Genomic DNA, 27,931 nt, shown 5'->3' on the forward strand with positions numbered 1-27,931 from the left:
AATCGTAAATACTTCCCGTAATCATAAGTCATGGAAGAAACATTATCATAGTTTACCGTGATTGCAAATGCAACCAAACCTATGACATAATTAGATAGCAGCATCATCGTCTCCCGCGTTCACGGCCCAATCTAATATCACGGCCTAATATCTCCCCGCGACCCGTCGGTGGTGACGGGTAAATCATTTTAAAGTAATCGTGGCTAAATCCTAGATATATCTCTCGCTAAAAAAGAAACGTCATTATCGTCTTCCGCAATCGCTGCAAAATATTGAACACCTGCAGGCGCGGGGACATCGTCATCGTCACCCGCGCGGAAATGTTCTCGTCAATATCCGTGATCGCGGCAAAAGCGTAGGCCTAATCTTTCAATATCGTGAGCGTGATCCTCACGGATATATGAGCTTTTACCATACTTTTAATTGTGCATTATTGTATTGAATACTGAGAAAATCGGCTCGAGCTTGATTTTCTGACTTTGTGCTTGATCTCTCAAGCTTGTAGTCCAGACTATGCTCGGCTCGAAAATCTACATTATAGGCCTATTATAAAAATCAACCGTTTCCAAATCAACCTGATTTTGAACCGATCTGATTTGGCCTGAGGCCCTTAGGCAAGTAACATTCTTTACCTGACTCAATGTAAACACATCTAAAGTGCGAAGTAAACAAATCTAAAGGGCAGCCTCCTAATAGTAAGACATGAAATGAAATGAAAATCCTTCTTTAGCATCATGAAAGAATGGAATTATTTATTAGCTAGTGCCCTAGCCACCTAGGTTAATTTGCCGATTTGGTTGTAACAAAATTGTCAAGTTTATTTAGTCAAATCAGCATAGAGGATCTTCTATGGTGTCACCCGCTGGGGGCGAGGACGATTAACATTAATGTTTTATCTTCCTAGGCCAGAGGCCACATTGGTTATAAATAGGCCTACGGCTCTATTATTATGCAACCAATTTTGACTGCGCCTTCACACAATCCACGAGGACAGTTACTGATGGCAATTCTTTTACTTAGGTTGGTAGATAATTTATATCGATCGGTCAAGTAATAGTGTTAGATTAGCTGTTGTAATCTACTTGAACTATAGGTTTGAACAAATTTTCATCATAAAAAAAACATATTTTAATTCTCATATTAATATTGTTATGATAGGGGACCCGTGTGGCTGAGCCTGTCATAATATCGCGGGCCCGTGTGCCGGTAAAATTTTCCAAAAATCCCGGTCAAGGCTCACGGGCCCCCTCCATACCGCGGGCCCTGCGGGCCCGCTATCGCCGCCACTGCATGTGGTGAGCTAGAACCAAGGGTTAACAGGAATAACTGGGTCCACTCCCTCATAACAAATAAGCCATTTGTTTCAAACTTTTTTAAAACACATGCAAACCATAGTTCGGAGTTTTTTGTTATTACCGTATATCAATAGCAACGTTAGACGTCCTACTAGAATTGGTTAGAACACATATAACTTATGAATTGAAAATATAGTCAAGAGAAATTTAATTAGTGCCGAAGATCATCACGCAATAAGTTAACATTGCGTGAATAAATACATAGGCCTAGCCTACTAAAAAAGACAATATATGCCATAACAGCTTCAATAGCATGGTCAAACACAACCTCTGGTGTCTCTCAAAAGATTGTGTGTGTCATTCATTCCCTACAACAGGGCTAAACTTAACTAAGCGCGGTTCAGCTACTACATGGTGCAGGCAAACCGTGTCTACCCATCTGATTCAAGGTGTTGACGGAACACGCGGCTCAACCATGACATATGACCCCAGCCTAAGTCAGGTTGCATAAGAAATTGAGCTACTGGTATTTAACGTGTAGGGTGATGGTACAGTAGAACCTCAATAGTTCAACACTCCCTATAGTTTGACATGAGCTGTGATGACGTGACATGTCGGCAGCGGCTGATGATGGGTTCACTGAGGTAAAAAACTTATAGCCTTCTTGTTGTTTTTGTTTAAGCAATAACTTAAACTCAACAAGCTAAACTAAGCTAGAGCTTATTTTATTAATTTACATATTTTTTACGTAGGCCTACAAAGTGAAAATCAATTGAATATTATCTCAGCCTACAAGTTAAGCTAAACTATATATATTATACTATATATACAGGTATTTTACTCTAGTATTTAGATGCGATTCCACCATAGAATAAGCTAAACTATTTAATACCGTGACTTAAGAAGCCAAAGAATGTACCAACCTAAGGCTGCTAGCGATGTTAGTTGGTAAGACGTTTGTTTATTTTTGTCAACCGTTATACTAGGCCTATTGATTAAATTTGATTGATTCATCATGAGTTTTAATCCCTCAGTGAAAATGTGACACATTATGGTATTAGTATCACTTCAAGGACCGGTTTCTCCAAAGTGGTTTAAACTTTAGAAACAGTTTAACTGGCTCATCGGTTTCTCCATCGTTCTTTGGAAGTTTAACTTGGGGAAACAGTTAAACCGTATTACCTGCTGGTTTCAACCGTACAGTAAGGTTTGACTCACTTTGTCTGTAGGCCTACTAAAATACAACATAACCTCAAATTCCACTGTTGTAGCATTACGACTACATACAGTATAACAGAGGTTTTAACTAATATTGTCAGATATTACATAGCAGTGGACTCTGGTCGTTGTACTTATTTAAGTTAGGCTATTTATTTCTTGGATTCATTAAGTTAAATACACGATACCCTATTTATTTATTTTCAATTTCATTTTAAGGTAGAACCGAGTGATAATAAGTAATAAGGATATTAATGCCGTCGTCTTTGACATCAGCCGGAATATAAATCTTCATTTAGGCTCAAGAACCTATCCATTCCATACAATCCAAGAACAACTTTTCTCCGTTACTTTCGAAAAATTGCTGTTATTAAAAACTAGGCATTGACGCAAAGCCTCTAAAGAACACTTTTTAACCCTCCAACTGCTAGTTATATTTGCCCTTGGTGCTAAGCACTTTTAGGCAATTTGCGGCAATCAAAAAAAAAATAATAGGCCTAATAAAGTGTAATAATCAAACAAACCATAACATATATATTTTCTTGTTCAGTATAAAATTACCTACAAAAACATAGCCTACCATATTATTGCATGGTTGTTTCCATGAAAATATAAAAATGTATAAAGATGTAAACAAACAAAATATATATATTTTGTTTTCATTTTGTAGCTTTGCACATCATAAAAATAATATTATTTTGCTCTAAACTAAAATTCAAAATAGCCATTTTGTAGCAAATTTAATAAGGAACAAGAAAATATATACTTTTATGCACATAAAATAAAAAATAAAATATTATAACTCTTTTATGGACAGAAACCCTCACCCAAGGATCAAGAGTAGGCATAGGCCTAGGCCTAGGATTATACCTTTTCATTACCAACACCAAACGAATCTTCGTCAGGATCACTAAGATCCTCACTAAAACACATACGGATGCCACTACTATTCATTATTTACGTAAAAACACTAAATTAGGAACCGCTTTGGATGACATAAACAAACAGACTCGGTAACTACGCAGGTTAGCACTGTTTGTAGACAGCAGACAGCTGGCGCGACGATGTCAATTTTGCAAGTCGTTTTACAAAGCAGCCAGTTGGGTTAAAGCATTAGAGACAGGTATTGGGAGAAAGCCTGAAATCTGACGTTTGTGGAGATAGGCTACCAAACTAGTGATGTGCGTATCGATACAGATATCGATACAAGGACCGGAAAATATCGATATTTTGTATCGATTCGTGGGAGTGTATCGATATGTCCGTATCGATACACCTATAGCCAATATCGTATCGAATATCATATTGTTTTTTTTTATTAATATAAATATTATTTTTAAGGTAAAAAATTGTCTTCCCAGCTTCCTCTTCTCAAATGTAGTAGTAGAAATTTGATATTTTACCCTACCATCCTCAAAAACACTGATAAAACATGTATTTTCAGCTATGTTTTGCAAATAACCTCAAAACTAGGGCCACCATTAATGGACGTGGGGACCCTCATTTATCCATAATATATTATTAAATGCGTAAGTGGCATACCCACCATCATTATAAGTATTTTTTGTATAATTAATTATCCATGTGTAAAAACTAGGAAAATAATAACAAAATATTTTCTAATTTGTGTGGGTATACCGGAATTCTGAGGTTATTGAGGAGTTTGATACAAATAAAAAGACACAGGAAACGGCTTTTCTGAGGTAAGATCACTAAACCTATCTTAAGCTTGTAAGTAACACAGTATTTGTCCATGCAGCTTGTATATTATTTGAGATATTTAAATTTTTTTCTTAAAATTATAAATAAACAAAACGATACGATATTTTATCCGATACGGGTTCATTCATACATGAGGATACGATACGATACACCACGTTCCGATACGTATTGATACATTGACCCGTATCGCCCATCACTATACCAAACTCAATCCAGTTTCTTGTACACTGAAACGGAGTGAAGTAGATTAAACAACACCTTACGTATCAACTCACTTGAGTCGTCTAGCAGCTGGCCAGGGTGTGGCAATCGACTCACTCAAATTGATCATCAGCTGGAGGGATAAAAATCTAGTCTAGGCCTATAGACTTTCCCACGTAGCCTACCAAAAAACAATACTATTTGGTGTCGCATCCACTTAGTCTATAATTCTTTTGCAAATAATTTGCCACCTTGGATTTCATTTAGATTAGGCTATATAGGCCCCTACCAGTCGTCCATCTTTATAAATGATAGCAAAATAAATAACATAACCTCCAAATTTGCATTAGACAGATGAAATAAATGGGAAATAGGCCTACTAGATCAGGGCAGCCAACATTCTTCTTCCATGGTTTAACATAAACTTCAGGCCAAAATGTAGAGAGAAATTGATTGATGGTTTAAACTTCTGTGTAACTTTAAACCCCTTTAAGTTAAAAGCTACTTGGAGAAACAGGGCCTTAATCGTGTAATAGGCCTATTTGCTATTGGGATTTAGCCTATTTGGAGAAGGATAGGCCAACCTCCCAAAACACATTTCTCATTGTTAGCTTTGTCTCTCAAGAGTCATCTAGCCTACCAGGGAAAGGGTTCGCGTTAAGAAGAGTGGTCCCGTTCCAATGTCCCAAAAGTGTGTGCAAATGTGACAGGTCGGCAGGATTTATTTACTGTGGCTTGGACAGATTAAGTTAGGCTAGGCCTAGGCCTACTTGGGTGAATCACCTAGACCTTGGGTATGCTATCATAATGGTTAAGCTGGATATAAAACGGATATAAAATTCATTCCCAAGGAAATAAATGTCACAATAAATATCTGACACCATAAAAAATCTGAAATAAGTACTCTGGCCACATGGCATTATGGAATCAAGGCTAACAACCCATATGGGTTAAGAGTCCCAACAATGGAACTACTAAACATATTAAGTTGTAAAATCTAAATATACTTTAAGATATTCATACACAGTTTATACTTACGATTGACGATGTCACCAGCCATTTTATACTTGGTAACAACCAAGTCTTCGGCGATAGTTTTCTCATTTTCATCTTTATCCGCCATGATTTTAACCACGAGAGCAACACAACAGAAGATCAGAGCGGCAGCGGAGAGCAATCCCGCGGCAAGCTGTTGGAGAAGAAGAAATTTACATGTAGCGTGGAGCAAAGGTATCGAATGAAAATTAGAAGATTATTTTTTACGTGTTTCATGGACAATAATTTTGTCCAAAATCCTTACTTTTTCACGTTTCAGACACCATCGTTCTTTAAATATCCTCATAAATTATGTATTTTTTTATATGTCTAGACATTTGGTTAAAGATAGCATAGTTTAGTTTGCTGGTGCTTATGTGCATTTTAAGAGTTCATTTTTAAATACCCGATATTGAATATCGATATCGTCTAATACGGGAGATATATTTTTTAACTTAAAGTGTTTGGTACAATGAATCTTTTTTTCTGTTTCAGAATAATTATTTTCCTACAATTACCTGACCTCATTCATTCATTCATTCACCTGGCAAGGTGGCCTTCCTTGCACTGATTATAGCACAGAAAGTTGCTAATTATTATTGCTGCATCTACTTACTTTTGCCACACACCAGTATTCCAACCAAACGCTTGAAAATAAGTTTGACAACACATAAAGATATTTATTTATTCATTCATACCAACGGCCAAACTAATATATAAATATGACAAAACTTAATAAGCCTTAAGTTAAAAAGAGACATTTGTAGAAGCAATTTCAGCCAACTTGAAATAATATTCAATAAATAGATGAACAATATGACAACAAAAAATATAAGATATAAAAATGATATAAGACATAACAAGATATAAGATGTAACAAGGTATAAGATATAACGATATAACAAGCAATAACAGTATAAATAGGAAATAAGTATAACAAAATATAATAACAAAAATATAATATCACGACTACGATCAGCTGGTGCAACGTTTCCCAATTCGTTCAATGTTTGGATTTATCCTAACCTATAAACGTGTTAGGATATGATGCTTATAGTAACTGTAGGAAAATGTAATGTCAAACGTGAGTGCAGGGCAACAAAGGCAGTTACTGCCTTTGCTGCCCTTGAGAAACTTTCCACACTTGCCTACAAACATTACTCTCGTGTGCAGCAAAGTACCACTTAAGCGTTTAACGAAAATAGAATGGTTAACTAACATGAAACAAATTGGTTAAGTCGTATTCATAGCACAGACTATATCTGTGATCTTAGTATCAAAATTCAAAAGACTGTGTCAAGATCTGCACAGCTGACAGTGCAAGGAAACTTGCTTTGTCAGGTATCTGTACGAAAAATAGATTATAAACATATAACCAGACAGCCTAATGTTACCAAATACAGTACTGTAGTTAAGTAGCTGTATAGCTATAGCCATAGATAAAACATACTCCCCTATAGCTCAGTGCACGGCCACCCTTAGCTCCAGGCCGCGGCCTGGTAGAATTGGCAACGTCACCAGTAGTTTTGTTTAGCGCCAGATGTCGCATAAGAAGATAACATGGCAGACTGTCAGGCAGGTGACACCAGCTCATTAATTCGAGTATTATCCATTAAAATTAAAATGTATGAACATAAATCTATTAAAAGATTAAAAATCAAACATATAGAATTTAAAACCAAAACAATATAAATTAGACAACCTATTTCTGTACATTTAAAGTGGAGTCAATACTTGCTTAGCCCAGTAACCAAACTTTCGTATTCTTAAATTCCCCCCACCGCAGCATACCTGCAGACTAAGCGAATTTCAACTTGTCTAATTATATTTTTGCTCAAATATTTCCATGAATAAGACATATTTTTATTCTCTATTTAAATAACATGAGATTTAACGAGTACTTAGGTTTGCTGCTACGAGGAAGGTAAAAAGTGTTTTTGACCATACTTCAATAGTATAGGATGAAATAAATAAATTTACCAAATTTTATCAATATATATCCACAAACAAGAACTACAACAATTTTCATTTTCTCCATAAGAGTAACATGGGAATTTTAAATTACACTATTTTTTATTTTCTCCGTGGTTAGGCATAAAACAGCGCTTCAGTATACTAAATTATTTCTTTTTTTAAGCTCTACAAATGGTTTAAAAAGAAATAGAAAATTTTTTTGTTTTTAGGGTCAAAAATGGGAAAACCCCATTTTTACCCTATAAAAACCCCTATAAACCCCCGTCCCCATATAGTCCGATCATGCTGGTTCGTGAACTCGTTCGAATAATTAACGTAGGTTTACACGTTTGTACCAAATTTCATCGAAATCGGATCATTTTTGCTCGAGTTATTGCGCTAACGGACACATATATAAATATACGTATATATATGTGAATTTGAACGATTAGTGTTTTTGACCTCTGGGGACAGGGGCGGTTCCAGGGCTGAGTTTCGGGGGAGGGGGCCACCGGGGGTCTGGGGGGTATGGAATACCCCCCTGGCAGACAGGGGGGTCCGGGGGTCCTCCCCCGGAAATGTGTGAAAATTATGTGCTGAAATTAGCGTTTTTAAAGCTAATTTGAGACCCTAGCTTTAAGATTTAAAAAAATGTTGCCTTATTAAGAATAATTGTGGAATTTCATGAACATTTCTTCAGCAACAAAGTGCAAACAGTCAAACTCGAACCTAGTTTTAGGTTAGGTTTATTGATACAATTCAAGAAAAGTGTATAGTAATAGTATAGGTATGAATTTGGTTATATGCAATAAAACTTCTTGACCACCTGGTGCCGACTTGGGCAGGGATATACGGAGGGCCCATGTAGTGGTTCCAGTGAACTCATCAGGCATGTTGAACCGTATACAAGCTAACAAAAAAAAAAAAAAATTCCCATCCAATGTTAAAATGTGAAGCTTGTTCTAAGGTGTAGTACTTGTATGTCACACCAGAGTGTCTCGTGTCGACTAAATAGCCTACCTAGCATAGGCAAGTAGTGTCATTTGCCCGTTTTCGGGGATATCTCTAGCCCTGGTTTTCGGGTGCCTTTGCAAGCTCTTAGTTTTTTTGTTTTATCATAGACGAGCAAAAAATCCACGTAGGCCTAAAACACTTTCTAATACAGTTGGCTGATCTACTTGTATAGATGAGAAGTATAATAGTTTTATACAATGTAAAGCCGTGTAATTAATTGGTTTGTGTCATTGAGTAAATCAACGTGTTCAAGAGATTTTGGGCTTTATGAAAAACTATACAAGTTGGCCTTTATAATCTATTCCTCTTTATCTACCTCTAACTTTGCACATAGTTGTCCTAGACTAGGACTTCTTAAAATACTTTGTAAAATACTTTTAAGGTACTTTTAAAATATCCTTAAATGCATATGGGAGCTCAATAATTACAATTGTATTGCGTTGAAAACAAACCTCTGCAAAATGCTTGTAAGGTATCAGCTTGAAACATTTTTTTCAGGCTCGGCTAATTTAGGACATTGAAATTGTAGGTTCAATATGGCGCCCATGGTCCATTGAATTTACCGACAGAGTTAACTACTATTAAAGTTATGCTACTATATATTAAAGTTGTGCTTACAATACTGCATTATTACTACTCAAATACTGACGAAGAACCCATAAATAACCAATCACAATGCAAGGGTATAAAATCAACTAGTGACAACGTAGCATATTCAAATTCCATAGATGTTCAGTTCACTCACTCTCACTGCTGCTCTACTCAGTGTCTACTCGCTAGTGGCTAGTAGCAGTGTTGTAGTGTTGTAGCACAGCCACCTCTAATACATGTATTAGAGGTGGCTGTGGTTGTAGTCGGCTGGTCGCTACGCTACTACTACCACAGCAGTGCTGCTACCAATGCTAGCAGTGCTATTGGCTACTCGTCACCATCGATATATAACTACTATATATCGATGCTCGTCACATGGCGTGATGGTGATGAGTCATCGATGTGTACTACGCGCCGGCCTAAAAACATTACCCGTTTAACTACGAGCTGGTGGCACCGCGCACCTGTGGCGAATGTGTGTGGCCCAGGCTAGTACAACTTGAGTACGACGATGACTATCGCGCTCTCACTCCCATACTATTTCCCGCGTAATCGCCAGCTCCGCCTTACCTGTGCTACCTATTCTTGTCCTAATGAATACATCTGTACTTGATAGCCTACTCACATAAAAAACTTTAAAAATAAATTATTATGGTTGGAGTTTAAGTTTGTTTATCTACATCCTCGGGGGGGGGGGGGCATGGCCCCCATGGCCCCCTCTCTGGAACCGCCCTTGTCTGGGGACATCAAAATGAAAAAGTAAATCGGTCCCGCGCCCAGGTCTTACCATGAGACCTACGGTAATAGCTACTTCCCTATAGGGAAATTCACTAAAAATACACAAATTACCATTATTCTGCATCAAAACAAAACACCTGTTATTAACTTCATTTATGAAGCTTGCTGTTAACAAAACTATTTGCGATGTTGCCACTTTGAAGGCCGTGGCCTGGAGTTAAAGGTGGCCGTGGCTTATAGTGTTCGCCTGGTAATCAAAAGGTCGCCATTGTACCACATTAAATCTTAGAAACTATATTAATATAAATTTAGAAAGTACCTCTAGCAAAAATTCTTTAAAACAATCTTTCAAAGATTTCAAAGAAGTCTCGCAAGGGTCCCACCTTGGTCCCTTGCTGTTTAATCTGTTCATGAATGACATTTGCACCGCGTCATCCTTACCAAGTTTTTCATGGTTTCCGATGATATTTAAGGTGTTTGTTCATCTGACTTTGAACGCCTCCAACATTCTCTGACTAACATCGATGATTGGTGCAAGGAAAACTTTATGGAGCTTAACGTCTTGAAATAATGCGTTGTCATCTCCTACAAACGTGGTGCAGCTCCAGTCCGACACGATTATGTCCTCAATGGATCTACCTGGAGAGAGTGGAGAAAGTACGCGATTTCGGAGCAACAATGACCCCTTCGCTCAGCCCTCAAGAGCATATAGCCCACATTACAGCCAAAGCAAGCTCTCATCTGCTCAGGTTCATATTCAGATCGACTAGGAACTTAAACTCACCTTTAACGTACCTTGATCACTCTCTACAAGTCCCTGGTACGGCCGCTGCTGGAGTATGGGTCTATCGTCTGGTCTCCTTTCCAGAAGAACCATGTCAACCAACTGTAGAATATTTAAACCCGCTTCATACGGATGCTTGGCCGAGACTTGGGTTTAATAAATAAATAAAAATACATTTATTGATCAAGCGTTTCTCAGTACAACTGCTTTTCAGAACAACTCTCGTCATATTATAAGTAACAATAACTAACTAACAAACAAATAAATAGAAACAATAATAAAATAGAAACAAGAAAATCTCAATAACAACTAATCATAACAGTACAATTCCTTAATTTTGGCTCTAAAATATGGCAAGGCGTATTTTTTTAGCACAGAGGCAGTGTTGCCACTTTTAGGGTAATTACCCTTTTCTAGGGTAATTTACTAGTCTTAGGGTAAAGTTTAGGGTAATTGTAGATTTAGGGTAATTTTAGGGTAAAACAAAAAGTTGGCATAACAATGGAAATTTAACTAAAAACATGAAAATAAACTTCAAAATTTGGCAAAAAACGTTCATTACCTATATATTATGGCCAAAACCGTCATATGCGATTCAACCGGTTTAAAAATCGATTGTTATGATGCATTTTTCATAAGTTTATCGATCTTATGCATGGTGGAAGGAAAAAACATGATCTAATCAATAGTTGTGAATTATCTATTTCAGATTGTGTTCAATTCTATAACACGTTATAATAAAATATGACATATTATTAATTACTTCTTGATTTTTAATTATGTGATTGAATTGAATTAAACTAGGATTATTTTACAAATTGTGTCAAAAAATTACTGCTAAGTATAGATTAAAGCTTTGGTGTTACCGTACTGTATTATAAAGATATGATTGTCCAAAAACAGTTAGTAGGCTAAATTAGGCTAACTGTGTGGGTCGACACAGTAAGAAAATACGATATATCTTGATTCGATATTTTTCGTATATACAATAGAGCTGAATATCGACATTTTGTTCTTCTTCTTCGTTTTTTTTAGAATCGAGTATAATTTTACGTATATTGATTGATATTGGAACCTTATTTAGTTTAATTAACCACCTTATGTAAGATTTATATCATTTTAACAATGTTTTATAGCATTAAACGCAAATATTAACATTTAGGGTAATTTTTAGGGTAACTCAAAGTAGATTTAGGGTAATTTAGGGTAATTTTAGTTCGCCTTTAGGGTAAAATCGCAACAACGAGGTGGCAACACTGCACAGAGGGGAGGTCGTTGTACAGTTTTGGGCCGAAGTATGATAGGCTTCCCCTTCCAAACTCAAGCCTTTCCTCCTTGATCTTCTTAAAATTCTACATTTGTGTTACGATCAGCTCGCAACAACACTGTTACCCAGGCATACCTGGTAGTTTACCTACCACACCACCCCGGTTGACGATGTGGAGAAGTCCTTCGACCTTCTACCTCTATTACTCCGACGTCATAATTCTGCTCTACAAGCTGGTAAACGGGTTCATCGATTGTCCCAACATCCTGAGGTATATCGACATTGCCATGCCCAGAGGCACACGCTCCAAGACTATCTTCAGCAGACGCTTTCTCCCAGCATACTATTCCTACAACAGCGGAATTTGCCGTCTACTCAAGGCTGGTAGCACGGCGGCTGCTCAACTGCACTTCTTAGGGCCGGACTACACGAGCGTATGAAACGCCGCCGACCGTCTGCTTTTTTTTGCAGAGCCAATAGCTTTATATGATGTGGACTACACGAGCGCTTTGTCTGCCTGGTGAGGACGCGTAATTCAGGCGTTTGGCAGATCTAACGCCTCTGGATGCGTAAAATACGCGGGCAGATCGTCGGCGCACCGGACTACACGCAGCGGCAACTAACATTTCTTCTGCGCGTTGATACATCCTTCCACTCACTTGGGCGAGTCAAATTCTACATCTGCACTACTTGTTGTAATTGGAGTCGTCTGATTGTTTTTTGTGCCTTAATATTTGTATTTGTTTTGCTGAAAAAGTTTGTCTGGGTACATTCTATGAGCATTAAACATTAATTGAAACTGCCCTGTTACTAAACGACTTGATAATGATAAAACCAACGCCTCTTTGCACGACATTTCTTCTTAACAGCCTGCAACAATAGCATACCAGCACATCCGACCTGTATCGTGTCCATTCCGTATTGGAACGGTCTAAATGTCAGTCACATTGGGTGAGGACAGTCGGCGGCGTTCTATACGCTCGTGTAGTCAATGCTCTCGCGTTCAATACGCTGCTGATTGTCGGCTTCGTGTAGTCCTAGACATTTTTGCGCGTACTATCGGCGGCGTTTCATACGCTCGTGTAGTCCGGCCCTTATATGAGAAGCCCCTCCCATTCAAGAAGAAGGTCTCCTTGCTCACTTAAGAAATCAAACCCCAGCATACTTACTTGCAAATGTTGTTGTCGTTGTAACTTTCAGTGTTAATTTATTGATATTACTCATTTAGTTTATTACTTTGTTATTAATATTGTTATTACTTCTTTTAGTTTTGTAAACCTAACTTATATGCCTAATCCTAAATCATTGTAAATATCATCTGTTTACATATTGTATACATATAAAATTGTAAAATGGTGTAATCCGTTGCGAAATAATAAATAAATAAATAATCTAGGAATCTAGGTAAAATTTTCCCATGAATTAAAAAGTGTTCAAAATTGTTTTTTTTATAATGTTATCAATCAAAACAAACATAATAACACAATTGACAGTTTATTTGATCACAGTATCCAAAAAGATTAACAATGACAAGTGTAATTTTTCCAAATTGTATACCTACTAAAAACCTTGTAATATGTGTTTAAGCACGGCCACCTTTAACTCCAGAGGCCATGGGCAATCTCTGATGATGTTTGTATTTTTATTTAGTTGAATTATGTATAGACATAGCCTATTATGTAATGTTTAATGCCCAAATAAATAATTTGAATTTGAATTTGTATTCAACCCAGGGTTACCGAATCCATTCGTTCGACCGAATGAGTGTTCTATAAACAACGCCTTTGATGAACTTTTCTGTTCTGGACTTGACTTGAGTTTACCGCCATGTTTCTTATTTCCGTTCTGATTCTGTTTTATTCGAGCTCTGTTGAAGATTTCGTATCGTATGATCATTTTGCAGTGTCTGACTAAGTTACCTATTTTTGTTAATTAAAGGAAACGTTGTTGTTAGAAAGGTAAATAAATAGATTTGCATGTTTTCAACTCTCGTAAAATGGTGTAATTTAATAGCCATTAGCCTACTTTAAAATATTATGATGTAATTAAACTTAGTTTAAGTCTGGCTGGGCCAAGGTCTATTGCAATCTTACCTTTTCAAAGCAAATTGTTTCTGTAAAATTGAGTATAGTGCTTTTTTATAAAAGATATTGGATGAGTTTAACATTCAGTGAAATATATGTGTAACTTACACATAACTTAGGCTAGGCTACTTTATCTTAAATTTTAACTTACCAGGCCTAGAAAAAATCAATGTGGACAGGCCAGATTAAGTTTGTGTTTCAGTCAAGAGCCTCCAAAGTTTTTAGCTACCCTAGATCCAATCTATGCACACATGCGCAACCCGACCTGTCTGCTGTCACTATTGTTTTGATGTAAACTAACTTAGGTCTTAGGCTGCATAACTGCTAGGCCTAGGCTTGGCCTATTTTTAGTTAACTTAAGCCTATTTTAGGTTCATAGCCTATCTTCGTGATTTTAGAATCCTGGATTTAATTTTGGGGAGATAATTTAGGTAGGTAGGCCTACTCCTTTTCATTTTTTAAATTCATAGAGGATACGCGTCCGGTAACCGGGCGTGGATAAGGCGTACGGCAATGACGTCATGGGGTTGCGGGAGCCTGGAACGCCTTTACCACAATAATACAATGTTCAGCCATCGGTGGTCGTGGTGTAGTGGATAAGGTGCTCGGCTGATATGCAAGAGGTCCAGGGTTCGAATCCCATTGGTAACTTTATCTTTTTGTTGAAGATTTTGCACTGAATACCATTTATTCTTAACTGTACATCTTTTATTAGAATTTTTGGCATTTATAATTTTTTTATAGAGAAAGAATTTTATCCTAATTCGATTTTTTCATTATCAGCAAGTTTGGTTGGTTAGGTTAGGTTATGACAGTAATTGCCGTACGTCTAATCCACGTCTGGTTACCGGACGTGTATCCTCTGCCTTTTAAATTAGGGTACTTGTATAGGAAAAATAATACGCTAGGCCTAGCCTTTTTTCTCTGAGGTCTCAGGTCCTGTCCTGTTAAGTTAGGGTTTTAGTACAAAGGGACTGAACATTGCTCGAAGGTACATTTTATTAGTTTGTGAGGTAGTCCAAGCCTCCAACCTGCTAACCTAGGCCTAACTTAGCATTTTGTTCTAGACCTAGGCCCAAAGAAAATTTAGGCCTATTCTTTATCTGAAACCGTTGAGTTCCAATTATCAACTCGCATTGACTTAATAGGATACCCCAATTATAGAAAAAAATGGTAAAAATGCTGACCTCCAGTAACTTAAATGCTACAAAAATAATTTTTTAAGATCATTTTTTGCGTTGATTAAAAAAATTATAGGCCTAAGTTAGTTTTTTTTTGCGGAAAAGTGTGTTATTATTTGCCCAAAAGTAATGTTGTTGCTTAGTTACTCCAATTAATGTGGAATGTCCTGTCGAATTCGGTATATTTCTTATTAAGTTACGATCCGACTAAGTACTAATAACCTCACGTAACTTAAAAGCCACATGGTTGATAATCGGGAAATCTCCAAATGTTTGTAAAGCGGAATAGCAGAAACCAGGGTTTTCGTCGTAAAGTAACCTTATCGGTAGGTCCTACTTGGTTACTTAAATTGTGCGGAATTCTATGAAACATTTAACGGTAATTACATCATTTTCATTACAATCCGACCGCTAATAACATCATAAAAGCATGCCGAATACTGTGCATACGTCGTCTGAGAACAAACCTTTCCTTCCAGCCCTATGGTCCATGTTAAGTCAAGTAGGTTAAAATTCATCTAATGAGTTATTTTTAGCCTGACTTAAACAAAGCGTTGAGTTTGGTTAGGTTCTATCTTAGTTAACCTAATAATTTAAGTTAACCTATCCTAACCCAACGATTTGTGGGGTTAGGCCAACTTTAATTATGACATTAGGCCGAAGTTAACTAGTTTTCTGATTAAATCTTATCAGGCATTTGGCGGGCTTTTACGGGTTTATTAGTTGTGGGACCCTCCCAGGGCTATTAAATAAAGGGCTAGAGCTTTTTAATAATTTTTGCCAAAATTAAAAAAAAAGGTGTTGGTTTGTTTTTGTTGTAAAAAAAAAAAAAAAAAATCTGAGCTGAAAATGAGATTAAACTAACTTGAGTTGAGCTTAACCTCTTCAAAATGTCTATAGTTTTGAACCTTGACTCGGAACCAATTTACTTTTCGTTTTGAGGTCCCCAGAGGCTAAACGCACCCTCCCTTCAAATATACAGTATATGTTTACATGTGTGTGTCTGTTACCGCGATAACTTTAGCAAAAATGATCCGATTATGATGAAATTTAGTACATACGTGTCAACTTATGTTTTTTTTTTTAAATGAGTTTGCAAACCAGCATGATCGGACTATGGGGCCTTACACATATTACATAACGCTGTTAGGGGGGGGGGGGGGTATGACAGAGCGTTACGCTGCATTATATGGCGGAGGGGGTGGGATACTTTGGTTAGAATAATTAATGGATCGTAAAAAGATTTTCCTTAGCGTTGAATTAATTTTTGTACAAAAGTTAAGAAGATGAAAATTAAATTTTATTTAACACATAACTGTCTTTGGACAAAAAAACATATAACTTATAGGACGGATATTCGTCTGCCACCCTTATCGATAATCACAAAGTATGATCACTATCAATAATCTTGAGTAGGTATTCTTGTCGGCGGCAGACGGACATATCTATCAACCTTAGGCTGTATTCCTTCCAATTCTTGTTTTATTTTTTATCAGAATAAAAATGGATCTTTTATTCTGAAGTAAATCTAAACCACTCAGTTCTGCTCCTATGTCCTCATTCCCATGCCCTACCAAGAAAGATTGTTCTTCAGGTTCATCATATTCTTCGAACGTTCCATACCATTATTTTTATTACCAAGTATAAAATCCCCCTCAGACATAACTTGATCAAGCATCTCAATAACATCTCCTTCAAATTTCAGATAGGTTTGGTCACTTAAGCTCAATAACATAAAATAGAGCACAAAACACGAATGTAAACATCACTCACGAAAAACCAGTGTGTGAAGTGAACGTTTCGCAATAAGTAATCGATATTCACACACTCTATGGTGCAAAATAATAGCTGAAACAGCTGCGGCAGTTATTATTGCCAACCACAAAAACAAAATAACCCAATTATAATGCAGTGTAATGTTTTTTTTTCTATTATAAATAATGTATATCAATTCGTTAGGATATATCCGTTTTCAGCCTGGAAATTGAAAGAAGATTGACGGATACTTACTTAGCCTACTTGATAAATGACTCTTAGTCTTTTAGTCTTTGACCAGTGTTGCTGGATTGATTGCGTCAATGGTTTGTTGGGTAGACGAGGTCACTAAAGTTGTCGTCAAAGAGTAATGAGCCAGGACTTTAATTCTTGAAACTATTATCATCCACACAATTATCTCCAGCTGGTAGCCTATTGAACATCTTGAGGGTCAGGTGGGGGTGGGGGAGCCCTGGAATGGTAGTAAGAAATATACAGTTGAATTTGTCGTGACATTCCACACAATTTGAGTAGGCCTACCGGTACCTGCAACAAGACTATTAGGCAAAAAGGTGTTTTTCCGCAAAATCGGGACTTTTCCACAAAAAATTACTATCATTTTTGGAATCACCACCAAAAAACTAGGCTAACATTAAAAAATTGATTAATTTTTTGAGTGTTGACTGAGTTTAGCATTTTTACCTAGAAATTTAGTATAAACGTAATAAAGCCGAATAAGTTATTGTTCAAAGGTTTATTGCTGACATTTTTCCATCACGATGGTAGAAAAACAATACACAACGTTTTGGGATCTGGAACCTGATCCCGTCCTCAGGTGAAAAAAATTTAACTAAGTTAACACATTACAACTAACAATACACAAACACCCAACCTATGTTGGAATACACTACAGATGGTAGCAGTTAAAAAATATGCACTGTAGGGGAGGGTGGGCCACAATGGAACGTGGGCATGGCCCCCACATTCGATTGTGGAACCTGTAACCAGAATCAGAGCTCGGGCCCCCTTCCACTATGTTTACGTAGTATGCTATGTACATGGCAATTTTTCAACCATTTACAAATTATTTAGTGTAAGTAAGGAATAGGCTAATAAAATGATTAAGACTATCAAATTAATAAAAAATACCCCCGCCGCAGCAAACCTGCCGACTAAGCGAATTTCCATTTGTCTGAATTGATTTTCTGAATTGAAATCTTTTTAAATAACATCAGGTTTAACGAGTACCTACGTTTGCTCCTACAAGGAAACTAATAAAGTGCAGTTTCTAGTAAAATATTAATAGCTTAGTATTAAATAAATAAATTTGCCAAGTTTGATCAAAATATATCCATAAACAAGCAAACTACAACATTTTACAATATTCTCCATAAGAATAACATGGGAATTTTAAATTTAATTTTTTTTTTAAATTTCTCCGTTACCAATAACCGTACAAAAACACTTTGATACTAAATTATTTTTTTGTTTAAGCTCTTTATTAAGGTCTCTTGAAAATGGGTTCGCCATTTTGTTGGTTTTACTTTTGCAGGGACCGGACGTCATTTCCGGTTGTTTCACGGTTTCGGATTGATCGGCCATGATGCTTCAGTCTCCTTGGTGGAGTCATTGCGAACTATGCGATTAGTGTTCCATTGTTTGAGCTGTTCACACTAAACCTTTAATAGACAATAGTGTTTTGTAATTGGATACTATTTGCATGTTGTATCATGACTTGACTGCTATACAGTGCATATTTGTTGATTGCTACCATCTGTATGATTCCAACTTAGGTTGGACGTTTATATATTTTTAGTTAAGTTTTTTTTCACCTGAGGACGGGATCAGATCCCAGATCCCGAAACGTTGGGTAGGTATTGTTTTTTTACCATCGTGATAGAAAATGTCCGCAATAAACCTTTGAACAACATTAACTCTCCATCACCAACAATGAACTTTAAACAAAGAAGCCAAAATAGTTATTAAATACAAGCGTTAACACTGAATACTCTATGATATAGTTTTTGGCTGGAAAATAGTTTCAAAGGTTAAATGTAAGGGATTGCGACACATCAAAAATAAGTCATAGCCTTCATTTTTAGACCAAGAGCCTAAGAGTATCAAGAGATTGGGTTTTACTATGAAGTAGGGCCTACATTTGAAATGAATCTAAAACACACATGCTAAAGCAAAAATAACTAATTTGGAACTCCTGAACATATAACAATAATACTATTTATTGGTTTTTAACTCCAAGTCCTTTTTAAAGTTATATGTAGGCTACAAAAAAGTACCGTACTTTTAAAAAATTAAGAATTATGAAATCATATAGAATTCCACTCTGATTTAATTGTTTTTTAAAATTAATTTTACTTTCTAGTTTAAACTTATTACTACAGAATCCATTAAAGAGAATATCACCTCCTAAACCCATATGTCTCTGATCGTGCCTGAGATGCTAGCTGATATAGTGTACAGTAGACTCCCTCTCATCCGGACACCTTTTAACCGGACATCGGTTTAACCGGACTACAGTCGACGGAAATGACATCTCTTTAACCGGACAATTATTATCGGCACATTGGTTTAACCGGACTAGATCGGCTGGATGTGGGCGGTACTGTAACGACTGTTCTCGTGGGAAAGATTTGAGACCAGTGATCACATGTCTAAATACAATGCCTAAATTTAAGTCGAATATCACCGTAAAAGGTCCATTTTAATGAGTTTTTGGAGACGTCGGCTTAACCGGAAAAACCGTTATCCGGACTGGCCTCGGTCCCGAGGAGTCCGGATAAGAGGGAGTCTACTGTATCATCTTGATATTTTACATGTACAATTATGATTCTTTATCTATTCATTTCAGGTTAGAATCAACAGTGATAATTACCATGTCAACACCTAACAATAACGAAGATTTTGAGTGGTCCAACCCAGAATTTCAACCTGCTGATGGTAATCTTTACACACTATTTATTACACCGATGTAATTAATTAGGCCGACATACTTTAATTAGACAATGCATTATTTAATATTTTACTCTATTCACAATTTCTGAAATGTATACAAAAGTTTATATAGGTTGACCTAAAAAATATTTTTCTGAACTGGAAATGAGATTAAACTAACTTGAGTTGAGCTTTACAATTTCAAAATGTCTATAGTGTTGAAGTTAAAGTGAATGTCCAAGTATGTTAGTGCTTTCTCCTTTTAGCGAATTTCCCATATAGCCTAGGGGAAAAAGCTATTAGATTTATCATGGTGAGACCTTGACCCGGAACCAATTTACTTTTTCGTTTTGAGGTCCCCAGAGGCTATAAAAGCACCCTCCGCTCAAATATATGTTTACATGTGTGTGTCCGTTAGTGATAGAATGATCAAGCAAGAATGATCCGATTATGATGAAATTTGGTACAAACGTGTCACCCTATGTTTTTTTTTTTTTTAAACGAGTTTGCAAACCTAATATAAAATATGTGAAGAAGAGTAAGTAAAATGTTGCCAGTTTATATATAAATAAAGTCTTATGTAAAATATAGTTGCCTTTAACTTTAAATGTCCAAATTCAAAATTTATGTGAAAACTTGCATATAATGTATATATGAAACTAATGCATTTGTTTATAATATCTTGTATTTCACCTATGATCATGTCTTCTGATTTCAGCTAGTTCCTCCACCACGTCTACCATCGCTGACCCTGATATCTCAACGAGCTCTAGCGCCGGGTGTCTCCAGGGTTCATCAGGGGATGATGTAGGAAATCCAGTAAGATCAACCCCTGGACTGGCTCAACTTCAGGGCCAACGAATTCAGTCAAACCCAATAGGAGAAGGGGGAGTAGCATTTATGAGCAGGTACTATCTATTCTCATATCTTCAGAATCTTCCGTCACACATTTTTATTGTTTTCCTCTTGTTAATTTATTGTTAGTTTAATTATTGTTGTTTATCAAGTTATTTGTTAACTCTTGATTTTCTAGCTTTGTTGTTATTTATCATTATCTTTGGTTAATGTTGCACTATGTTCTACTTCACTGTATCATTGCATGTCACTTTTTGTAATTTCATGTATGTATTGGCAATTTGCCGTTGGGAATAAATTAATTTTAATTAACTAATAAAGACAAATCAATTTTTTTGAGCCATCAAACAAAATAAAAATATCAAGATTATAAAACCCTTTTTACTAGGGTTAACATTAATGCAGTCATGTTACTGGACCAAGTATCAAAATAAAAATTGTAATTTATACATTCAACAAAAATCAAATCATCGAACCTTAAAAATAAAATGATTATATTTTAACTTTCGTCAACGTGTGTTACATGTTTCGGCAAGCTGCCATTGTCAAACACTTCAATACAGCTCCGGCAGCTCGCCAAAACATGTAACACACGTTGACGAAAGTTACTTTTGGAACTGATAAAGGTATTGTAAAACCAAATATTTTATATATTACAGTTCCGGGGCTACAACAATGAATTTTAATATATTTTAACAAGAACTATATGACTCTTGTCAGTAATAGATAAGGGGCCGTCCACATATTACGTAACTTTTTGTCATTTGAATATGAATATACTTGTAAAACATTCCTACCCCCCTGTGATGCTGCTAACGCAAGCCCAAATCCCTCCCACCCTGCAACGTAACGCTGTGAAATATTTTCTTAAACAAGGTTGTGGAATCTAGGTAAAATTTACCCCTGTATTTAGAAAAAGGTATTTAAAATTGGTTTGTAGTAATGTTATCAATAAAAACAAACATTTTAAGGACAAAATTTACAGTTTATTTGATCACAGTATCCAAAAACATTAACGTTAACAATCAAATGCTATTAAAAAAAAAATCACAAATTGTATACCTATTAAAAACTTCTAATGTCTTTAAGTGTCTTTTCACCGTAGCACTTTTAAACAAAATTTACATTACGGTAATTTATCAGTACAAAATTGAGATTTATGTTATTTGCCATCGTATTCAATCCAGGGTGACCAAATCCGTTTGTTCGACCGAATGAGTTACTTAAGTAACGTTATTATAAATAACGCCATTGATGAACTTTTCTGCTGTGGACTTGAGTTTACCGCCATGTTTTTAATTTTTGATCAATTTCATTCAAGCTCTGTGGAAGTTTCGGTTGTTGTTTTTGGTGTGACCTAGGCCTATTGCAGGAATAATTTTACTAGTGGAAATTGGATTTAAATAACTCATTCAACTTCTAATGACTCCTTGATTTGTAACTTTTTCATAATCAAAGCAAAATTGATGCAAACAAACAATATTGTTACTAACAATATGATAAAACAACAATGCCTTTGAGAGACATCTTCACTCACCCTCCTTTGTTTCACTTCTCCCCCCTTAATGCATGCGTTGGCCAGGAATTGCGACTGGTTGTTGTAGTCCAGCTTGTGGAAATTCATTTTCTCTCCGTAGGTTAGCTGTTCGCATTGAAACTGGCAAGAACATACTCTGCCCTGAAACAAAAACAAAAATTGTTACATTTACATTGATACAGTTACTTTTGGAAGAAAATATGTACTATAAACTCATACGAACCTATTACCAAAATCATTATAGATCCAAAAAAAAAAAACTTATTATTTGGGATTTTTTTTGGCCAAAAGGGGATCCTCTTTACAAAATATTTTTTGAAAACGCTCACTGGGCATTTAACAGGATATGCCCAATAAAACATCAAATAACATTATTAATAAAAAATAAACTTTCTTATACAGGAGCACCAGAGGTGGCGATTGAAGGTATTTGTTCCACTTACCCCACTTGGTGGTAGTTTGCCAGGAACTGCTTTCTTCCTTTTTGAAATGTAAGGCTCCCCACTATCCCTTGACTTCTTGCAAATCTTATCCTTCCGTACAAGTTTTAATTTACGTTTTTTACTGGCATTTAGCTTACATTGGTTGCCGGGACTCAATAGAACGCTGGAGTCTGGGAAACACGTGCTCCACTAAACTGTTGGTAGCAGGCGTTGGTAGCACTGCAGTTATGACAAAACGAAATATCCCTACTGTTAGAGGAAGGCTGGCGTATGTCACGTTGTTCGTGGGAGCCCTTCATTTATCTCCAGCTGGTAGCCTATTGAACATCTTGAAGGCCAAGTGGGGGTGGGAGAAGCCCTGGAATGGTTAGTAAGAAATATGATGTTGAATTCGTTGAGACATTCCGCACAATTTGAGTTTTAAAAAGTTGTAGGCTACAAACATCATGAAGTCATGTACAAGTCCAAACAGTTTTTAGTTGTTTTTTTTTAATTAGAGAAATATCACCTTCTAAACCCATATATGTCTCTGATCGTGCCTGAGATGCTATAGAGCTGATATAGTGTATCATCTTTATATCTTACATGTACAATTATAATAATTCTTAATCTATTCATTTCAGGTTAGAATCAACAGATATAATTACGCCGTCAACACCTAACGATATCGAAGATTTTGAGTGGCCCAACCCAGAATGTCAATCTGCTGATGGTAATCTTTACACACTTGTCATTACACTGATGTGATTAATTAGGCCTACTTACTTTAATTAGACAATGCATTATTTCATATTTTACTCTATTCACTGTTTCTTATCCCTTTCAGACCCAGGAATCTTAGTCATCTCGACCGCTTTAAGTCCTGAGCAAATTTTGAATAAATGTTGGTTTTTAACCTAGATTTCAAATACTAAAAATATTGATTAGGTTTGTTTTAAAGACGAAACCTTCATAATACCATATTAATCATTTCAGCTTCAGCAATAATTAGCATTATATAAGTTTAAAAACATAAATAAAACAGTCATTAACCTTAACAGTTGCCTCTTTCTCCTATCTTACCGTGACATTGCAACAAAACAATCAGTGTTACCATAAGACATGAAGGCAGACTGCAAAACAAAAATTCCCAGCTGATCTCCAAAACTCCAACCTACACAATCAATGCGTACAGGTCTGAGCAACAGAAAGATCCAGAAACTTCAAAAAAACAAATAAACATCTAACCTACACAATCGTGTTGGTTAGGTTGTCAGGACTTAAAAATTAAAAATTTACCTACAAAAATGAGTTTGCTGGGTCTGAAAGGGTTTTAAATACAAAAGTTCATATATGTTTTGACCCTTAACATTTTATAAAAAAAAATTTCTGAGCTGAAAATGAGATTAAACTAACTTGAGTTGAGCTTAACCTCTTCAAAATGTCTATAGTTTTGAACCTTGACTCGGAACCAATTTACTTTTCTTTTTGAGGTCCCCAGAGGCAATAAAAGCACCCTCCCTTCAAATATACAGTATATGTTTACATGTGTGTGTCTGTTACCGCGATAACTTTAGCAAAAATGATCCGATTATGATGAAATTTAGTACATACTTGTCAACTTATGTTTTTTTTTTTTTAAATGAGTTTGCAAACCAGCATGATCGGATTATGGGGCCTTACACATATTACATAACGCTGTTAGGGGGGGTATGACAGAGCGTTACGCTGCATTATATGGCGGAGGGGGTGGGTTTGGTTTGGCTCTGTGTTGCGTAACGCTATTATTAATGTAATTGATTACTTATAAATTAAATTAGTTCCGTTTTAATTAGGATAATTTATTTTGTTGTTTTATTATATTGTTAGTAACAATCTTGTTTGTTTGTATCAATTTTGCTTTGATTATAAAAAAGTTACTTATCAAAAGTCATTAGAAGTTGAATGAGTTATTTAAATCCAATTTCCACTAGTAAAATTATTCTTTTTAAGCTGTTATTAAACTCTACTAATATAGAGTTACTTAACCCAAGGGGTTTGGGGAGGGGGATTGCTTAAGCGTTATGGTGCATTACATGGGCGAGGGGGGAGGTTAAGTGACGAAAAATTGTGTTATAGCCCCCCTATGGGAACGTGGATTTTACGGGGTAAAAATTGGGTTTTCCCATTACTGACCCTAAAAACATAAAATTTCAATATTTCTTTCCAAACCATTTTGTAAAGCTTGAAAAAAGTAATAGTTTAGTATATTGTAAGTGATATAGTAAGAGTTATTGTATGCCTAACGGTTATGGAGGAAATTCAGAAAAAGTTTAAATTAAAAATTCCCATGATATTCTTATGAGAATAAATAAATTAATTTTTGTACAGTAGTTTAATTGGTTATGGATATATTTTGATGCGATTCTCTAATTATGATTTATTTCATACTAAGCTATCAACGATTCAACAACAACAAAAGACCTCACTACCTTCAATGTAACAACAAACCTAATTACTCATTCAAATTAATTTTATTTGAATAGGAAATCAATCTACAAATTTAAAGGGACAATTTTAGTGGTAATCTAGCCATGTAAATTGTAATTTTCTTAGTCTACAGGTTTGCTGAGGGGGGGGTACTTAATTTTATCATGTCTCTGGGTGAATTGGGTCATTTTGCATTCAGTAATTACTATAGCTAGGCACAGTCTATGGCTGATCCAAAGGAGTCAGGCCCATATGTCCTGTATATTTATTGTTTAAACATCCTAACAGTTTATTCAAGTCTACATATTTTATCTTTACAAATAAAAATATGTTAATGTTGACTAATTTGCATGTAAAATTGATATGAAATTTACACAGATATTTGGATAAACATCAATGTTGAATTGTGTTTTATTTATAATATTGAAGAATATTTTTAATAATACTTGTCATTACTGGGCTGCTTGGTTTCCTTTAACATGAACTCAGTTGAGTAATAGTAAAACCGGCCATGGCACCGGTGAACAATATTATACCTGGCTCAGGACACGGACCTAACCCTTTGGTACAGCATAGCCTGTCCAGAGCTTTAAAGACTATGTGTCCGCTTCCACCATGGGCGTCCATATGACTTTTCTATAAGGGGGTTGGGTACGGAATAAACCCTAGTAAAATGGGTGATCTTAGGAGTAAAAGACCTCCTTACCTCCTCATGTCCATGGTTAACATGGGCGACAACATGGATCAAAAGTCAGCCAACATCTAGGAGGATTAAACATTAAGGAGAGGACACGCTGTAGTTTCGTTGAAGCCAGCGTACTGAGGAGGGGGGAGGCAGCGCTACTCTCCCGCCCCCCTCTCATACTGCGTTGTATGCGTTACTGGAAGATTTGGTAACAGAAATATCAATTAACTATTTAAAAATTAGACTTCATCATGCTACGAAAATTAAAAAGTTAAATTCTAACCGTAATATTAGGAACCTATTAAGAGGAAAGACATATTTATGAACCAATAGTACGTTCAAAGGTGAGTAATTTACACAAGGACGACTTGTTTTTTAGAGTTCGTTGTCCTTGTTTTTATTTTTTGACATACTTGTATTGTGTATTATTTATAATACTCTAACAAGAGCGCGGGACTCCGGTTCATGGGGTCCCGGGTTCAATTCCTGCCATATCACCAATGGATTTTACTGTTCATAAATTAAAACTCAAATCATGAGTAGTACTGTATGTGTATTTGGACATTTTCTTAAAGAGAAATAAAATAAGTTTTAATCCTTTATAAGAATGATAAACGCACTTTGGCCGTCAGAAGACATTTACACATGATTGTTGAACATTTACACTTTTTACTCGAAGTTTCTTTGGGCAAAAAAATCAAATATAGTTCAATGTGATATTAAAAAAATCAAGAATTTGATTGCCAAGAAATTGTTTTACTTTTTATGATTGTAATTTAATTGTAACGGCTGTTGGTGTAAAAAAAGTTAGAGCGGCTTTGCATTTTTTCTTAACTTTGACTGTTTAAAATCACCTGCCTAGCACATAAATGACTTAAAACTAGTAAAAAAATGATATTAACAAATCGAGAAAACTATGAAAAATGCAAATTTAAAATGTATTTCACCACCCGAATTAAAATTTTCATTTTAACCTATTATTAGAAAGATTGTTTTATAAACTGTAAAAATAAAAAAAAAACTTTATTGTAATTATTTTTCTAAATACCACTTTTAAATACAGGTAAATATATATTTTTTATTTCGAGAAACTCTTAAGGAACACAAATAAATTGTTAATTTGTGTAGATACATAATATTTTTTTCAAAAACGTAATTTTAGTAATCATATGTTCAAAGTCCAGGTCAATTCTTTCAACTTTGATCTTCAATAATAAATAATAAATAATAGTTTTCATAGGAATGATTGATACCGTTCGATTGGAAATTTAATTTACTTTAAGAATGCCATCGGTGAATAACACAGGTGTTTTAGTTAAGCGGCAATTTTAATTCGAAACAGCGCGCGTCGCGTTTTTCCCTATCTCTCCCATGTTATAGCCGAGGCTTTTTGCCACTCTACGGCTCCGCGTGCCCCTCTAGTATTCTGCTAAACCTGGCTTCACCGCAACACGTGTATTCCTATTCGCGTGCCCTCTCCTTAATGTTTAATCCTCCTAGGCCAACATGGACGCCCATGTCCCACCTCTTTCTGTACCAAAAGCCCCAAACCTGTATATGAATAATATTTTTACAATTATATACAATACTAATACAATACATACAATACTAGCCAGGTATAAAATATGTTGAGAAGAATAAGTAAAATGTCGTCAATTTATACATAAGTAAAGTCTAATTTAAAATATAGTTGCCTTTAACTTTAAATATCCAAATTCAAATTTCATATGAAACTAATACATATGTTTATTGTTTATAATATAATATCTTACATTTCACCTACGATCATGTCTTCTGATTTCAGCCCAGTCCTCCACCGTGTCCATTGCAGGGTCCATTGCTGACCCTGGTGATGCCTCGGCGATCTCTAGCTCCGGGAGTCTCCAGGGTTCATCAGGAAGTGATGTAGCAATTCAAGGAGGGGCAGGTTCTTCAGCCCAATCACAGGCTGTGAAGAGATACTCTTCAACTGACAGGCCTGCCGCAAAACGTGGCAGGCGTCAATAGAGGTCGGTTTATATGCCCTGAATTTTAAAACTGCTGCTAAACCGACATTTTCTAAGAATCTAGAGACTTCGGTTTCTATGCTTATAATAACACAACAACAAATAAATACCAAAAAACCAAAGATAGTAGGCCTGCAAGAAAGATTGGGACAAACCGTTATTTTGTAACG

General features: G+C 35.8%; 2 protein-coding genes across 2 annotated transcripts in view; one reads left to right on the forward strand and one right to left on the reverse strand.

The window, feature by feature from the left end:
- LOC128998703 (proliferation-associated protein 2G4) overlaps positions 1 to 5,594 on the reverse strand; it is a 44,722-nt gene extending 39,128 nt beyond the window's left edge. Inside the window, exon 1 of the mRNA XM_054424951.1 lies at positions 5,475 to 5,594. Coding sequence (XP_054280926.1) covers positions 5,475 to 5,559 — 85 coding nt within the window. The 5' untranslated portion in view covers positions 5,560 to 5,594. The remainder of the gene's footprint in view (positions 1 to 5,474) is intronic.
- An 8,115-nt stretch (positions 5,595 to 13,709) lies between these two features.
- Positions 13,710 to 27,762, forward strand: LOC128999039 (uncharacterized). The gene is made up of 5 exons (XM_054425395.1): positions 13,710 to 13,776; positions 19,705 to 19,793; positions 20,506 to 20,695; positions 23,246 to 23,334; positions 27,560 to 27,762. Exons 2-5 carry the CDS (start codon positions 19,730 to 19,732, stop codon positions 27,760 to 27,762), a joined length of 546 nt encoding a protein of 181 aa, XP_054281370.1. The 5' UTR covers positions 13,710 to 13,776; positions 19,705 to 19,729.
- The last annotated feature ends 169 nt before the right edge of the window (positions 27,763 to 27,931 follow it).

This window comes from Macrosteles quadrilineatus, unplaced genomic scaffold (genome assembly GCF_028750875.1).
Source record: "Macrosteles quadrilineatus isolate MER2022 unplaced genomic scaffold, UCM_ALF_1.0 Scaffold_7__1_contigs__length_78375512, whole genome shotgun sequence".
Classification (NCBI taxonomy): Eukaryota; Metazoa; Arthropoda; class Insecta; order Hemiptera; family Cicadellidae; genus Macrosteles; species Macrosteles quadrilineatus.